The 18,424-nt window shown below is 43.3% G+C and overlaps 1 protein-coding gene across 2 annotated transcripts in view; it reads right to left on the bottom strand.

The window, feature by feature from the left end:
- Positions 1-18,424, bottom strand: part of LOC125449505 (SUMO-interacting motif-containing protein 1-like) — a 139,596-nt gene that overhangs the window by 98,355 nt on the left and 22,817 nt on the right. For both annotated transcript variants that reach the window (XM_059642855.1, XM_059642854.1), the window contains exons 8-13: positions 15,368-15,409; positions 14,008-14,049; positions 12,900-12,941; positions 4,896-4,937; positions 3,536-3,577; positions 2,428-2,469 (exon numbers count right to left, since the gene is read on the bottom strand). In XM_059642855.1, coding sequence (XP_059498838.1) covers positions 2,428-2,469; positions 3,536-3,577; positions 4,896-4,937; positions 12,900-12,941; positions 14,008-14,049; positions 15,368-15,409 — 252 coding nt within the window. The remainder of the gene's footprint in view (positions 1-2,427; positions 2,470-3,535; positions 3,578-4,895; positions 4,938-12,899; positions 12,942-14,007; positions 14,050-15,367; positions 15,410-18,424) is intronic.

Below are 18,424 nucleotides of genomic sequence, written 5' to 3'. Positions count from 1 at the left end.
TGTGTCATATGGGATATTGAAGTCAGGTTTTTTTTGAAGATTGGGGGACAGCCAACTACCATGAGACAAACACATTATTTCGCTCTCAGAGAAAGCATCAACTGATTAAAATGGCACCACGGCATTTCTAGGTAAAAGTTCTCACAGAAGCATGTACAGAGAAAAACATCCCCGACAGCAGAATCAGCGGCAGAAAGACATTTCTGATGTGAGGACGACAGAAGAAAAGCTGGAGAAAGCAGAATTTTCCAGATTGTTAGGAACTGTTAATTTGTTCATTCTTTCGATGAAATAAATAAATTGTTACTTGTCACATGTAGGGAGGAGACCAGGGATTTTCTTTCTTTTAAACACTCTTTAAACAGATTATGATGGAAAAGGTGAGCTTCTCTGGGTGTTTCAGAGGTAAACATGAGAGGGGAACCCCTACACCCATCAGGACAGATGAGGGCTGGTGTTTTGGTTTAACTATCACAGGGGTTCAGCCATTTCCCCTCCGTAACACCATAATGCTCTTGCCTTCAAATTAACACACTTGAGCCTTTCGGCCCCATTGTGTTCATTAACCTGTCCCTCCCTATCCTTCCTTTAAGCCTTACTGGTCCTGACTTCCAACAACCCCTCAATCGCTGCACTGTGGAACTGCTGATGGTTCCTACCCTCTGCCACTCTAGTTTAAAGAGTAGCCCTGTCAAGGATACAGGTTCCCCTCCAGTTTAAGTGCAACACACCCCAACCCTTCTCTACAGGTCACTCATGTCCCAGAAGGGGTCCCAGTGATCCAAAAACCTACACCCTGCACCAGCTCCTTAGCCACACATTTACCTGCCTTTTTTTCCTTAGAAATGGCACCAGCAGCAATCCCGAAATTACAACCTTTGAGGTCTTGCTTTTTAACCAACTGTTTAATTCCCTGGATTCTTGGTCCGAGACCTCATTCCTCAATTTGCCAATATCATTAGTATCAACATGTACCATGACCTGTAACTCATTACCCTTCCCTTTCAGAATGTCCGGCAGCTCTAAAGTAACATCCCAGGCTCTGGCACCAGTGAGGTAATACACCATCCTGAAGTCATTTCTTCGCTGCAGAAGTGCCAGTCTGCTCCCCTGACTAAAGTATCATCTTTCATTATTGTTCTTCCTTTCCTCTTCCTTCCCCAGTAAGATCACATCCGAATTTTGCACTGCAATGGAATATGTAGCCCACACCGGTTCCCGGCTCTCCGTTCTCTGACTGGTCACGGAGTACATCCCCGTTAAAGTGGGTAATTACCATTATTACTGTTCACATTCATAATGGAGCTGCTTGCACAATTATGAATCCAACAAACCAAGAAGGCATTCAGCCCTTATCCCTGTAGCACATTGCCTGGCCAGAGGGAGTGCCGCACAGTAAAGGAGGGCTGGACAGAGGGAGCGCCGCACCGTCAAGGAGGGCCAGCCAGAGGGAGCGCCACACCGTCAAGGAGGGCCGGGCAGAGGGAGCGCCACACCGTCAAGGAGGGCTGGCCAGAGGGAGCGCCACACCGTCAAGCAGGGCCAGCCAGAGGAAGCGCCGCACCTTCAAAGAGGGACGACAGATTAACTGGTGTCAGGACTGAGACAGCACACTCCCAGTCTGTAGTGCCAGCATTGCACTGTTTTCTGAGACGGAATATAAATGTTGATGGTGTCACTGTCGGATAAGATGTTAAACTCAGGGTCGCCTGTGCTCCGTTAGTGTACAGTCACTGTTATCATGTCACGAAACACAATCGCCTGTTTTGCGGAGCAAGATCCTTCAAATAACATTATGATGAATTAGCATTTTCAGAAGGAAAACAGCAGGCTGGAAGAACACAGCAAGCCAGGCAACATCTGGACTAAAGGAGTTACCAACTTTTCAGGTATACCCTTCTTCAGGACTGGATGTGTGGGTGGGGAGAGCTGCAGATAAGCCGGTTGGAGGGGAGAAGTAGGAGAATGGTGGTGAAAGGTGGACACTGGTAGTAGGTATGAACTGGTTGATTCCAGCATCTGCAGTTCTTCTGTCTCTAAGCACTTTCAGAAAGCAGCTGTACGAAAGGGACCGTACTGTGTCAGCTAAACATATTTGATCCACACTCTCACTGTCAAATCCAACCCTCGATCCGGCCAGGAAAGAAAGCGCTTGGATGTTCATAATGTCACCTTTTTCATATACACTGAAACTAATTTACTGAGCAAACATGGGAAATTCCCATTAGCACAATTCACATTCATCATTATGCTCGATACACGATCATGAATCATTACAGTCAATGGAAACTTTCAGAAAGCAGCTCAATGAGGGACAAGATTGTGAGGTTCCCATGTAGCCTGCTGGTCACAGCTAGAAACTGCATAATTACCTGTTAACATGGGAAATTACCGTGATTACTGGTCACATTTGTAATTCACCCTCACCTGACCTGGCGTTTTCAATGAAATTCCTGACTTTGGGCTAGTCTGGAAACAAATCACAAAAACGTTTGGATGTTAACAATGTCACCGTTGCCAAATGCACTAGAATTAATTTTACGAGAAAATGCTAAAATTGTCGTATTCAGAACACCATGAGATACCATTGTAACTGTTGTTCACGGCTAAAAACCACATGGTTACTTGTTAACACGAGAAATTACCACTATCCTTGTTCACATTCATCACCGAGCTAATTACACTCATGAATCTAACAACTCAAGAAGCCATTCAGGCCACATCCCGGTGCCACACTGAAATTACTGCATTAACAAAAGGATACGGATGCAGTTTTTGGGGATTCACTGAGGGTACTATACTGCCTGCTATTCACAGCCTGTATCTGTAGAGTTACCGTTTTACAAGGCAAATTCCCATTATCACATTCCCATTATAATGAACGTGGTGTTACCACATAGCCTGCTCATCACAGCTGGTAACTGCACAGTTACTTGTTTACATGGGAAATTACCATGATTATTGTCAATATCCATAATAACGCGAGTTACACAATCATGAATGTTCCGTCGCAGAAAGTCACTCAGCTCGCACCCCTGTACCATGGTGGCAGTGCAGAAGGGGTGCTGCACTGACAGAAAGCGCGGTACCGATGGAGTCCTGCATTTAACAGGGCACAGTGCAGAGGGAGAGCTGCACCATCAAAACACTGTACAGAGGGACTACTGCACCAGCAGGGAAACGGATATAATGAGTCCTGCACCATCAGGATGCAGTACAGAGGGAGTACTGCACACTCAGGGGGTCAGTACTGAGACAGTAAACCCACACAGTCTGTGCTGACAGCAATACATGGTTATCAGAAACACAATTAAGTGAAAGCTGAAATGGTGACCGAGCCAGTCACAAAAGACGTTAAATCATGGTTCCGTATGTCCTTTCTCAGCGTACAGTCCTTGTTGTCGTCAGATCAACGTTACGTCCAACTTCTTCAAAGAAAGGTCTTCCAAATAACGCTATGATTAATCATCAGCTTCAAGCACGAACTGTGCGACGGCGACGAATCAGTCTCAGTAAAAATCTAATTCACCCTCACCTGATGTGGTATTTTCATGGAAATTCCTGACTTTGAACCAATCTGGAAACAAATCACAAAAATGTTTGGATGTTAACAATGTCACCGACGCCAAAAGCACGAGAACTAATATTACAACAAAATGCTAAAATGGTCATATTCAGAACACCATGAGATGTTGGGGACCTGTGTTGGAATGGTTCCCTGACAAAGTCTTAGGTTCTTCACTCAGAGAGTTGTGAGCGCATGGAATAGTTTACCAGTGGTAGTCGTGGAAGCAGAGTCATTAGTGACATTTACGCGACTGCTGGACATGCACATTGACAGCAGTGAATTGAGGGGAATGTAAGTTATTTTATTTTATGTTTGAATTAGGAATATTCCACGGCACAACATTGTGGGCCAAAGGGCCTGTACTGTGCTGTACTTTTCTATGTTCTATACCAGTGCACCTGTTGTTCGCGGCTAAAAACCACTTGGTTACTTGTTAACATGATAAATTACCACTATCCTTGCTCACATTGATAAGGGAGCCAGTTACACAAACATGAGTCTCACAAACCAAGAAGCCACTCAGTCGTCATTCCTGTGCCACAGTGAAATTAATTCACTGGGAAATTGAGGCTGCAGACACGCTTGTTCAGCCGGTCAGTTTGGTTCCAAATGTTTCATCACCCTGCATGGCTACATTGTCAATGCACCTGAGGCAAAGGGTCGGTTTTCTGTCCTGCTTGTTGTTTAGATGCCTTGGTTTGTTAACCCAGGGGACAGTACAGAGGGTGCACTGCACTGTCAGAACAGTACAGAGACAGTGCTGCACTGTCAGGGAAAACTGTACAGAGCGAGTGTTGCACCACAGACACTGTACAGAACATATGTGGCACCTTCAGAGACAGTGTACAGGGGAAATGCTGCACCATCAAGAGGCTGTACAGAAGGAGTCAATGTACAGGTCACAGGAACTACAGCACCATCAAGGGTCATACAGAATGAGTCCTGCACCATCAGGGGGCAGTATGGAGGGAGTGCTGCAGACTCTGGGAGGGGTAGCACTGAGCGAGTGCACTACGGTCAAGGACCAATGTACAGAGCGAGTGTTGCTGCATCGGGGGTCAGGACTAAGGCAGCAAACTCAGGCAGTCTGCACTGGCAGCATTACTCTTTTGAGAGATATGATTAAGTGAGAGCTGCAAAATTGATGGTGTCACTGTCAGTTGATATGTCAAACCCAGGCTCTGTCTGCCCTCTTTCAGTATGCAGTCCCTCTTGTCATTTGGTCAACATAAACCCTCTCAAATAACATTGCAAAGGATGATCACTTTTAGAAACCAGCAACATGAGGCTGAAAAATCTATCATGGTAAAAGCCGATTCACCCTCACCGGATCTGGATTCTTCAATGAAATTCCTGACGTTGAGCCAACCTGGAAAGCAATCATGAAAACCTCAATGTTAGCAATATCACTAATGCCAAATACAACAGAAGTAACTTACTGAGAAAATGCTAAAGATATCGCACTCAGGACTCCATCAGACACCACCTTGCCTGCTGGTCACAGCTAAAAACTGCACGGCTGCATACAAAACAGTACAGCACAGGGACAGGTCTGTTCATGCTGAACATGACGACAAATTAAATTGATCCCTTCTGTCTGACAATGGTCCACATCCCTACATCCCTCACTTATTCATTTGAATAATTAAAAGCCCCCTCAAACACCACTTTCGTATCTTCCACCATCATTGCCCCGGCACCTACACTCTCTGTCGAGATAAACATGCACCTTACATATCCTGTCAACGTTCCCACTTAAACCTTAAATGCTTGCCGGCTCGTGTTGGACACTTCAACTCTGCGATGAACTTTCTAACCATCAACCCGATCTATGACTCATCATTTTATAAACTTCTATCGGATGTCCCATCAGCCTCTGCTACTCCAGAAAAAACAATTCTCCTCTTATCCATCTTATTGCTCTCCAACAGGCCTCACATCACTTCTTTCTTCACCTCAAAATGCCCTCGTCAATTAGAATGCCCCATACTAATCTCTCTATTCCCCCATATCCTTCTCCTTGGTGAATACTGACGAAAATTACTCATTTACGATCTCGCCCATATCCTTGGCATCTCTAGATAATAAAATGTGAGGCTGGATGAACACAGCAGGCCCAGCAGCATCGCAGGAGCACAAAAGCTGACAGTTCGGGCCTAGACCCTTCATCAGAGCCTTCACCCTCCTCGGCATCTCTAGTTATCTACTTGCTTTTCAGGTATGTCGAAGATACAGTCTCATATTCTTTACTCCGACTCACCAAGGATATCTCATGACATCTCACTGCATTCCTAAATTCCTACTTGAGTTCTTTCCTACTTTCTTTACATTCCTCATGGGCCATGTTCAATTTTACCTTTCTAATCCTCACATATGATTCCCTTTTCTCTCTGACTAAATTCACAATCTCCCTTGTTATCCAAGGTTTTCATACCTTGTCATCCCCCTCCTTCCTCCTTTCTGGAACATGCCAGTCCTGAACTCTCATCATCAGGTCTTTCAACAATTCTCACGTCAAATGTGGACTTGCCACAGCATTTCTAGCTAAAAGTCCTCACTGAAGCAATTACAGAGAAAAACAGCCCTGACTGCAGAATCAGAGACAGAAAGTTATATGTGACATGAGATTGACATAATGCCCGACATCTTTGAATGAAATGCCGGTGGAAAAATCTGTTTATTTTGGCTTTGTGTTGTTGGATAAATTAAAAGTGAGGGAAATGGCTCTTAACATTGCTTAAGAGGTTGAGATTTGAAGATGCTTCCCAAATTTGCCAAGAAAGTCTCAAAAACCACGGCAATGACATACTGTTGGAGTTCGCAAACAGGTCAGAATTGGGTATAACTGGAGATAAGTGGAAAGCTGAAATTGTAATTGAGTTGCTCAAGCACCTACGTACATCAGAGAAACAGGCAAGTGCAGTGAAGTCAGAGAAAATTAAAATTGAAAATTAGACATGAGGAATTAGAAGAGGAAGCGTAACTGGCTTGGCAGATGACTTGGCCAGAAACTGTGTGGGTAATGTTAATTTAGACCAAGCTGTAGGCAGGGCTAGAGAAGTGCTTGCAGTGCTGTCAGGTGAGGTGACCAGAGATTATGAACAGGTTAAACAGGCTATTTTGAGTGCCTATTTTGGTACCAAAAGCACCAAGACAATGTTTCAGAAAAATAAAGGAGGAACCAGGTCAGAATATTTCAAGCTTGCGAGAACTAAACAGAGCAACTTTAATAAGTGGGTAAGAACATTAAAGGTAGAAGAGACAAATGAGGATCTTTGAGAGATTATTCCGCTGGACAACTTTAAAAACTCACTTCCAGAGATGAGGAACAGAAAGTTACCAAAGTAAGAAGAGCCGCACAGGTGATGGATGAATATACATCAGAGCATAAATCAGAATTTAGTTTCCAACAGCAATCTCACTCCATGAGGGATAGAAATTGGGGAAAAAAGGGAGATCTTTCAATGAAAAAACAAAAGTAGATCACACTGGGAGAAGTTTACCACAGGTGACAAAAGAAACCCAAGAGGTTGAAAAGAAGGCAAGAGGCCTCAGATGTTTTCACTGTAACAGCATGGGACACAAACTCACACTGCTGCTGATTTAAGAAATGCTCTGGGAAAAAGAACATGGCGAAAGATGCTACACAAGTAGGATTAGTTGAGGTACTGAAAGAAATCCCAAAAGGAGTCGAAGAGCTGCAGGCGAATGCAGCCTAGTCACAGGTTGGATAATGAGACAGTGCCTGATCTCTACAAAAACTTCACTTCTGCAGGTAAGGTTTACACAGTAAGAACAGAAGGGAGAAGGTAAATAAGTTACAGTATTGAGAGATATGGGAGCTTAATAGTAAGAGATGAAAGAATTTTCACTCCTTTTGAAATACTACCCGAGAAAGCGGTAATCTGTGGAACAGATGGATACAGATGTAGTGTTCCCCTGTGAAAGATTAAGTTCAAAAGTCCAAACATCACTGGGGAAGTGAAACTGGGAGTGATTAAAAGAGTGTTTATTTCCGGAATACGGTCTGTTCTTGGAAAAGACCTTGCGACATTAAAAGTGGGAATGCCGTCCCTTGTAGTGAAGAAGCCAAAGAAAAACAAAGGAACTGAGGAGTTAAAAGAAAAATACCTTCGAATTTTTCCAGACTGTGTGGTGATAAGTCATAGATTAAAGTAAATGGGGAAAACCAAACAGAAAGATCAAACATCAAGGGGTTGATGTACAGTTAGCTGACACCCTGTTTGACATGATCATCAAGGAAGAACCTCAACAATTAGAGGACCAGGCAGAGGAATTCAGTTCTCAAAGATTATTGCAGTTACAACAAAAAGATGAGACAATGAAAGATCTATATCATCATGCCAACTCAGAGAAAAAAAATCAGAACATATTCCCAAATGTTACGATCTTAAGGATAGAATCCAAAAGTGAAAATGGAGACCTCGGCAGAGGAAAACTGGGCTGAAGTGCAGCAGATTGTGTTGCCAGAAGCATACAGACAGGGAGATTCAGTCAGACCAATGATCCAATTTCACTGCCAAACTATCTCAGGTGATTATAGACAGCCGAGGAATCAAACACTTTAAATCGAGTGCACATTATCCTGAATACCAGGGAGCACTGGAAAGGTGTCATCAGACCCTAAAAGCTATGCTGACAGTTTATTGCCAGGATTATCCAAATGACTGCGACAAACGTATTCCATTTATATTGTCTGCGATCAGACATGCACAAATGAATGAACTCACATCATTTAAATCGACATTCAAACAGAAAATAAGAGGACCTTTAAAATTAATTATGGAAAAGTTGATAGGTCCAAAGTCAGAGATCTTACAGTTGCACTATGTATCTGAGGTGAAAGAAAGATTAAACAGAGTAGGCGAATTAGCTAGGCAACATCTGAAGGTAGCACAGCATTTAATAAAGCAAGAAGCAGATATTGAATCTAAAATTCAGACATTTGCACACGGGGATAAAGTATTGGCGCTATAACCAGGGGTAGGAAATCCCTCAAAGCAAGGTTTCGTGGTCATACCAGATTGAGGAGAAGTTCAGTCAGGTGAAATATGCCCTAAAGATGCCTGATAGCAAAACATTTTATTGGCTATGTCATGTTGAAACCCTAAAATAAGAGAGACAGGCAACCAGAGAAACAAGTGTTAATTATTGCCCCTCACAGTCAGGAATCAAATCCAGATGATCTGGATTTTTATGTGCCTCAAAGTAAGTTAAATAATGAGGAATGAGATAGAGAATGAGACAGAGCAGTGAGCTATCTGTCTCAGCAACAGAAAACTGAATTGATAGACTTGTTGCAGCAATATGAGGACATACTTCAGAAAAGAACGGGGAGGACAAATACTCCTGCACACGAGGTGGAGGCAGGGAGTGCTGCTCTAATAAAACAAGACCCCCTCAGGCTTAAACCTCTAAAAGCTGCACAGTTACAGAAGTGGAGCAATACACCAAGAAGACATCATTGAGCCATGTGAAAAAGGTGAGTGGAGTTAGCCGATCAATTTGCTTCCCAAACCTGACGGAACTCAATGCTTCTGCATGGATTGTCGGAACGTCAATGCTGTAACTAAGTTGGACTCATACTCAATTCCAAGGCTGGAGGAGTGTGAAAAAAGGCCGAATTGACTCATCGTGCTGTCTGTATAGATGATGTCATGATCTTTAGCTGTTCATGGAAAGATCACATGGTGTATTTGGCAAAGCTCTTTGAAAGACAATGGGAGGCAAAACTGGTCATGAACTTAGCAAAAACTGGAAGCACATAGTTAAAGATCGAGGAGTTTCCAAGACCATCCTCGAAAAATAGAGGTGCTTCGATTGCTGGGACTCAACCGATTCTCCTGGAAGTTTGTGCCAAACTTTCGTAACATTGTGGCACTGCTGACAGATTTTGCTAAAGAAGACTGTAAACTTTCAGTCGCCAGAACAATACCTGGAGGCATCTGAGAATTTAAAGGCCGTGTTAACCACCGCACCAGTTTTAGCCACACCAAATTTCTTGAAACCCTTTAGAGTTGCTACCAGCGCCAATGATATACGGATTGGGGTTGCGTCAATGCAGGAGGATAATGGTGGAATTGAAACGTCATTGGTTATTTTTCAATGAAACTCAATATTCATCAGGGAAAATACTCCACCATGGAAAACAAACTATTGAGTTTGGTTCAAGCCATTCAACATTTTAATCTTTATGTCATAGATAATCTTGCAAAGACGGCTGTGTATACATACCACAACCCCCTCACCATTTTGGAAAGATTTAGGAACAAAACTATGAGACTATTTTGTTGAAGTCATATGTTACAAGCTTTTAATTCACAAACTGTACATGATACAGGTTGTAAAAATGTCACTGGATATCCATTTTCGTGGGTTTAAAGAAAATGCATGTGTAACACAGAATCGGTATGGGCTAATGGTACAGATACGCACAACTAGGACAAAATGTCTAACTTTAGATTACTGACCTCTGTATTCAGCGATAATGGTGTTCAGATTTAGACAAGGAAAAAAAATGAACCCATCTTTTCATAATACTGGTTCTTTTTTTCCCTTCAGGGGGACGGGCTGCGAAGTTGTTTTGTGTAAAATTGTTAAAATAAAAGTGAGGAACAGCAATGCATCATCCGTCCCTTTAAAGTGTGTCTTTTCCAGTGCTTAGAGTTAAAATGAATATCTGATCGGCAGGCTGAACGGCAGGTGCACACAGAGTGTGCCTGAATGCAAACATTTTCTATCAAACAGCCAAGCACTATTTTTATCAAAACAACAAGTCTTTCAAATGTAGCTAATTATTTTAATACAAGACCTTAGCTGCAAACAACGTATCAAATTTAACTCCGATGGTGTTGATAATCTGGAACCTAATCTAAGAATTTGATGTGTCATATGGGATATTGAAGTCAGGTTTTTTTTGAAGATTGGGGGACAGCCAACTACCATGAGACAAACACATTATTTCGCTCTCAGAGAAAGCATCAACTGATTAAAATGGCACCACGGCATTTCTAGGTAAAAGTTCTCACAGAAGCATGTACAGAGAAAAACATCCCCGACAGCAGAATCAGCGGCAGAAAGACATTTCTGATGTGAGGACGACAGAAGAAAAGCTGGAGAAAGCAGAATTTTCCAGATTGTTAGGAACTGTTAATTTGTTCATTCTTTCGATGAAATAAATAAATTGTTACTTGTCACATGTAGGGAGGAGACCAGGGATTTTCTTTCTTTTAAACACTCTTTAAACAGATTATGATGGAAAAGGTGAGCTTCTCTGGGTGTTTCAGAGGTAAACATGAGAGGGGAACCCCTACACCCATCAGGACAGATGAGGGCTGGTGTTTTGGTTTAACTATCACAGGGGTTCAGCCATTTCCCCTCCGTAACACCATAATGCTCTTGCCTTCAAATTAACACACTTGAGCCTTTCGGCCCCATTGTGTTCATTAACCTGTCCCTCCCTATCCTTCCTTTAAGCCTTACTGGTCCTGACTTCCAACAACCCCTCAATCGCTGCACTGTGGAACTGCTGATGGTTCCTACCCTCTGCCACTCTAGTTTAAAGAGTAGCCCTGTCAAGGATACAGGTTCCCCTCCAGTTTAAGTGCAACACACCCCAACCCTTCTCTACAGGTCACTCATGTCCCAGAAGGGGTCCCAGTGATCCAAAAACCTACACCCTGCACCAGCTCCTTAGCCACACATTTAACTGCCTTTTTTTCCTTAGAAATGGCACCAGCAGCAATCCCGAAATTACAACCTTTGAGGTCTTGCTTTTTAACCAACTGTTTAATTCCCTGGATTCTTGGTCCGAGACCTCATTCCTCAATTTGCCAATATCATTAGTATCAACATGTACCATGACCTGTAACTCATTACCCTTCCCTTTCAGAATGTCCGGCAGCTCTAAAGTAACATCCCAGGCTCTGGCACCAGTGAGGTAATACACCATCCTGAAGTCATTTCTTCGCTGCAGAAGTGCCAGTCTGCTCCCCTGACTAAAGTATCATCTTTCATTATTGTTCTTCCTTTCCTCTTCCTTCCCCAGTAAGATCACATCCGAATTTTGCACTGCAATGGAATATGTAGCCCACACCGGTTCCCGGCTCTCCGTTCTCTGACTGGTCACGGAGTACATCCCCGTTAAAGTGGGTAATTACCATTATTACTGTTCACATTCATAATGGAGCTGCTTGCACAATTATGAATCCAACAAACCAAGAAGGCATTCAGCCCTTATCCCTGTAGCACATTGCCTGGCCAGAGGGAGTGCCGCACAGTAAAGGAGGGCTGGACAGAGGGAGCGCCGCACCGTCAAGGAGGGCCAGCCAGAGGGAGCGCCACACCGTCAAGGAGGGCCGGACAGAGGGAGCGCCACACCGTCAAGGAGGGCTGGCCAGAGGGAGCGCCACACCGTCAAGCAGGGCCAGCCAGAGGAAGCGCCGCACCTTCAAAGAGGGACGACAGATTAACTGGTGTCAGGACTGAGACAGCACACTCCCAGTCTGTAGTGCCAGCATTGCACTGTTTTCTGAGACGGAATATAAATGTTGATGGTGTCACTGTCGGATAAGATGTTAAACTCAGGGTCGCCTGTGCTCCGTTAGTGTACAGTCACTGTTATCATGTCACGAAACACAATCGCCTGTTTTGCGGAGCAAGATCCTTCAAATAACATTATGATGAATTAGCATTTTCAGAAGGAAAACAGCAGGCTGGAAGAACACAGCAAGCCAGGCAACATCTGGACTAAAGGAGTTACCAACTTTTCAGGTATACCCTTCTTCAGGACTGGATGTGTGGGTGGGGAGAGCTGCAGATAAGCCGGTTGGAGGGGAGAAGTAGGAGAATGGTGGTGAAAGGTGGACACTGGTAGTAGGTATGAACTGGTTGATTCCAGCATCTGCAGTTCTTCTGTCTCTAAGCACTTTCAGAAAGCAGCTGTACGAAAGGGACCGTACTGTGTCAGCTAAACATATTTGATCCACACTCTCACTGTCAAATCCAACCTTCGATCCGGCCAGGAAAGAAAGCGCTTGGATGTTCATAATGTCACCTTTTTCATATACACTGAAACTAATTTACTGAGCAAACATGGGAAATTCCCATTAGCACAATTCACATTCATCATTATGCTCGATACACGATCATGAATCATTACAGTCAATGGAAACTTTCAGAAAGCAGCTCAATGAGGGACAAGATTGTGAGGTTCCCATGTAGCCTGCTGGTCACAGCTAGAAACTGCATAATTACCTGTTAACATGGGAAATTACCGTGATTACTGGTCACATTTGTAATTCACCCTCACCTGACCTGGCGTTTTCAATGAAATTCCTGACTTTGGGCTAGTCTGGAAACAAATCACAAAAACGTTTGGATGTTAACAATGTCACCGTTGCCAAATGCACTAGAATTAATTTTACGAGAAAATGCTAAAATTGTCGTATTCAGAACACCATGAGATACCATTGTAACTGTTGTTCACGGCTAAAAACCACATGGTTACTTGTTAACACGAGAAATTACCACTATCCTTGTTCACATTCATCACCGAGCTAATTACACTCATGAATCTAACAACTCAAGAAGCCATTCAGGCCACATCCCGGTGCCACACTGAAATTACTGCATTAACAAAAGGATACGGATGCAGTTTTTGGGGATTCACTGAGGGTACTATACTGCCTGCTATTCACAGCCTGTATCTGTAGAGTTACCGTTTTACAAGGCAAATTCCCATTATCACATTCCCATTATAATGAACGTGATGTTACCACATAGCCTGCTCATCACAGCTGGTAACTGCACAGTTACTTGTTTACATGGGAAATTACCATGATTATTGTCAATATCCATAATAACGCGAGTTACACAATCATGAATGTTCCGTCGCAGAAAGTCACTCAGCTCGCACCCCTGTACCATGGTGGCAGTGCAGAAGGGGTGCTGCACTGACAGAAAGCGCGGTACCGATGGAGTCCTGCATTTAACAGGGCACAGTGCAGAGGGAGAGCTGCACCATCAAAACACTGTACAGAGGGACTACTGCACCAGCAGGGAAACGGATATAATGAGTCCTGCACCATCAGGATGCAGTACAGAGGGAGTACTGCACACTCAGGGGGTCAGTACTGAGACAGTAAACCCACACAGTCTGTGCTGACAGCAATACATGGTTATCAGAAACACAATTAAGTGAAAGCTGAAATGGTGACCGAGCCAGTCACAAAAGACGTTAAATCATGGTTCCGTATGTCCTTTCTCAGCGTACAGTCCTTGTTGTCGTCAGATCAACGTTACGTCCAACTTCTTCAAAGAAAGGTCTTCCAAATAACGCTATGATTAATCATCAGCTTCAAGCACGAACTGTGCGACGGCGACGAATCAGTCTCAGTAAAAATCTAATTCACCCTCACCTGATGTGGTATTTTCATGGAAATTCCTGACTTTGAACCAATCTGGAAACAAATCACAAAAATGTTTGGATGTTAACAATGTCACCGACGCCAAAAGCACGAGAACTAATATTACAACAAAATGCTAAAATGGTCATATTCAGAACACCATGAGATGTTGGGGACCTGTGTTGGAATGGTTCCCTGACAAAGTCTTAGGTTCTTCACTCAGAGAGTTGTGAGCGCATGGAATAGTTTACCAGTGGTAGTCGTGGAAGCAGAGTCATTAGTGACATTTACGCGACTGCTGGACATGCACATTGACAGCAGTGAATTGAGGGGAATGTAAGTTATTTTATTTTATGTTTGAATTAGGAATATTCCACGGCACAACATTGTGGGCCAAAGGGCCTGTACTGTGCTGTACTTTTCTATGTTCTATACCAGTGCACCTGTTGTTCGCGGCTAAAAACCACTTGGTTACTTGTTAACATGATAAATTACCACTATCCTTGCTCACATTGATAAGGGAGCCAGTTACACAAACATGAGTCTCACAAACCAAGAAGCCACTCAGTCGTCATTCCTGTGCCACAGTGAAATTAATTCACTGGGAAATTGAGGCTGCAGACACGCTTGTTCAGCCGGTCAGTTTGGTTCCAAATGTTTCATCACCCTGCATGGCTACATTGTCAATGCACCTGAGGCAAAGGGTCGGTTTTCTGTCCTGCTTGTTGTTTAGATGCCTTGGTTTGTTAACCCAGGGGACAGTACAGAGGGTGCACTGCACTGTCAGAACAGTACAGAGACAGTGCTGCACTGTCAGGGAAAACTGTACAGAGCGAGTGTTGCACCACAGACACTGTACAGAACATATGTGGCACCTTCAGAGACAGTGTACAGGGGAAATGCTGCACCATCAAGAGGCTGTACAGAAGGAGTCAATGTACAGGTCACAGGAACTACAGCACCATCAAGGGTCATACAGAATGAGTCCTGCACCATCAGGGGGCAGTATGGAGGGAGTGCTGCAGACTCTGGGAGGGGTAGCACTGAGCGAGTGCACTACGGTCAAGGACCAATGTACAGAGCGAGTGTTGCTGCATCGGGGGTCAGGACTAAGGCAGCAAACTCAGGCAGTCTGTACTGGCAGCATTACTCTTTTGAGAGATATGATTAAGTGAGAGCTGCAAAATTGATGGTGTCACTGTCAGTTGATATGTCAAACCCAGGCTCTGTCTGCCCTCTTTCAGTATGCAGTCCCTCTTGTCATTTGGTCAACATAAACCCTCTCAAATAACATTGCAAAGGATGATCACTTTTAGAAACCAGCAACATGAGGCTGAAAAATCTATCATGGTAAAAGCCGATTCACCCTCACCGGATCTGGATTCTTCAATGAAATTCCTGACGTTGAGCCAACCTGGAAAGCAATCATGAAAACCTCAATGTTAGCAATATCACTAATGCCAAATACAACAGAAGTAACTTACTGAGAAAATGCTAAAGATATCGCACTCAGGACTCCATCAGACACCACCTTGCCTGCTGGTCACAGCTAAAAACTGCACGGCTGCATACAAAACAGTACAGCACAGGGACAGGTCTGTTCATGCTGAACATGACGACAAATTAAATTGATCCCTTCTGTCTGACAATGGTCCACATCCCTACATCCCTCACTTATTCATTTGAATAATTAAAAGCCCCCTCAAACACCACTTTCGTATCTTCCACCATCATTGCCCCGGCACCTACACTCTCTGTCGAGATAAACATGCACCTTACATATCCTGTCAACGTTCCCACTTAAACCTTAAATGCTTGCCGGCTCGTGTTGGACACTTCAACTCTGCGATGAACTTTCTAACCATCAACCCGATCTATGACTCATCATTTTATAAACTTCTATCGGATGTCCCATCAGCCTCTGCTACTCCAGAAAAAACAATTCTCCTCTTATCCATCTTATTGCTCTCCAACAGGCCTCACATCACTTCTTTCTTCACCTCAAAATGCCCTCGTCAATTAGAATGCCCCATACTAATCTCTCTATTCCCCCATATCCTTCTCCTTGGTGAATACTGACGAAAATTACTCATTTACGATCTCGCCCATATCCTTGGCATCTCTAGATAATAAAATGTGAGGCTGGATGAACACAGCAGGCCCAGCAGCATCGCAGGAGCACAAAAGCTGACAGTTCGGGCCTAGACCCTTCATCAGAGCCTTCACCCTCCTCGGCATCTCTAGTTATCTACTTGCTTTTCAGGTATGTCGAAGATACAGTCTCATATTCTTTACTCCGACTCACCAAGGATATCTCATGACATCTCACTGCATTCCTAAATTCCTACTTGAGTTCTTTCCTACTTTCTTTACATTCCTCATGGGCCATGTTCAATTTTACCTTTCTAATCCTCACATATGATTCCCTTTTCTCTCTGACTAAATTCACAATCTCCCTTGTTATCCAAGGTTTTCATACCTTGTCATCCCCCTCCTTCCTCCTTTCTGGAACATGCCAGTCCTGAACTCTCATCATCAGGTCTTTCAACAATTCTCACGTCAAATGTGGACTTGCCACAGCATTTCTAGCTAAAAGTCCTCACTGAAGCAATTACAGAGAAAAACAGCCCTGACTGCAGAATCAGAGACAGAAAGTTATATGTGACATGAGATTGACATAATGCCCGACATCTTTGAATGAAATGCCGGTGGAAAAATCTGTTTATTTTGGCTTTGTGTTGTTGGATAAATTAAAAGTGAGGGAAATGGCTCTTAACATTGCTTAAGAGGTTGAGATTTGAAGATGCTTCCCAAATTTGCCAAGAAAGTCTCAAAAACCACGGCAATGACATACTGTTGGAGTTCGCAAACAGGTCAGAATTGGGTATAACTGGAGATAAGTGGAAAGCTGAAATTGTAATTGAGTTGCTCAAGCACCTACGTACATCAGAGAAACAGGCAAGTGCAGTGAAGTCAGAGAAAATTAAAATTGAAAATTAGACATGAGGAATTAGAAGAGGAAGCGTAACTGGCTTGGCAGATGACTTGGCCAGAAACTGTGTGGGTAATGTTAATTTAGACCAAGCTGTAGGCAGGGCTAGAGAAGTGCTTGCAGTGCTGTCAGGTGAGGTGACCAGAGATTATGAACAGGTTAAACAGGCTATTTTGAGTGCCTATTTTGGTACCAAAAGCACCAAGACAATGTTTCAGAAAAATAAAGGAGGAACCAGGTCAGAATATTTCAAGCTTGCGAGAACTAAACAGAGCAACTTTAATAAGTGGGTAAGAACATTAAAGGTAGAAGAGACAAATGAGGATCTTTGAGAGATTATTCCGCTGGACAACTTTAAAAACTCACTTCCAGAGATGAGGAACAGAAAGTTACCAAAGTAAGAAGAGCCGCACAGGTGATGGATGAATATACATCAGAGCATAAATCAGAATTTAGTTTCCAACAGCAATCTCACTCCATGAGGGATAGAAATTGGGGAAAAAAGGGAGATCTTTCAATGAAAAAACAAAAGTAGATCACACTGGGAGAAGTTTACCACAGGTGACAAAAGAAACCCAAGAGGTTGAAAAGAAGGCAAGAGGCCTCAGATGTTTTCACTGTAACAGCATGGGACACAAACTCACACTGCTGCTGATTTAAGAAATGCTCTGGGAAAAAGAACATGGCGAAAGATGCTACACAAGTAGGATTAGTTGAGGTACTGAAAGAAATCCCAAAAGGAGTCGAAGAGCTGCAGCCAAATGCAGCCTAGTCACAGGTTGGATAATGAGACAGTGCCTGATCTCTACAAAAACTTCACTTCTGCAGGTAAGGTTTACACAGTAAGAACAGAAGGGAGAAGGTAAATAAGTTACAGTATTGAGAGATATGGGAGCTGTTAAGTCTCAAATAGTAAGAGATGAAAGAATTTTCACTCCATTTGAAATACTACCCGAGAAAGCGGTAATCTGTGGAACAGATGGATACAGATGTAGTGTTCCCCTGTATTAGATTAAGTTCAAAAGTCCAAACATCACTGGGGAAGTAAAAGTGGGAGTGATTAAAAGAGTGTTTATTTCCGGAATACGGTCTGTTCTTGGAAAAGACATTGCGACATGACAAGTGGAAATGTCGTCCCTTGTAGTGAAGAAGCCAAAGAAAAACAAAGGAACTGAGGAGTTAAAAGAAAAATACCTTCGAATTTTTCCAGACTGTGTGGTGATAAGTCATAGATTAAAGTAAATGGGGAAAACCAAACAGAAAGATCAAACATCAAGGGGTTGATGTACAGTTAGCTGACACCCTGTTTGACAAGATCATCAAGGAAGAACCTCAACAATTAGAGGACCAGGCAGAGGAATTTAGTTCTCAAAGTTTATTGCAGTTACAACAAAAAGATGAGACAATGAAAGATCTAGATCATCATGCCAACTCAGA

This window comes from Stegostoma tigrinum, chromosome 46 (assembly GCF_030684315.1).
Source record: "Stegostoma tigrinum isolate sSteTig4 chromosome 46, sSteTig4.hap1, whole genome shotgun sequence".
NCBI lineage: Eukaryota > Metazoa > Chordata > Chondrichthyes > Orectolobiformes > Stegostomatidae > Stegostoma > Stegostoma tigrinum.
The sequence above is the reverse complement of the archived record's forward strand: the minus strand, read 5'-3'. Positions and strand labels throughout refer to the sequence as shown.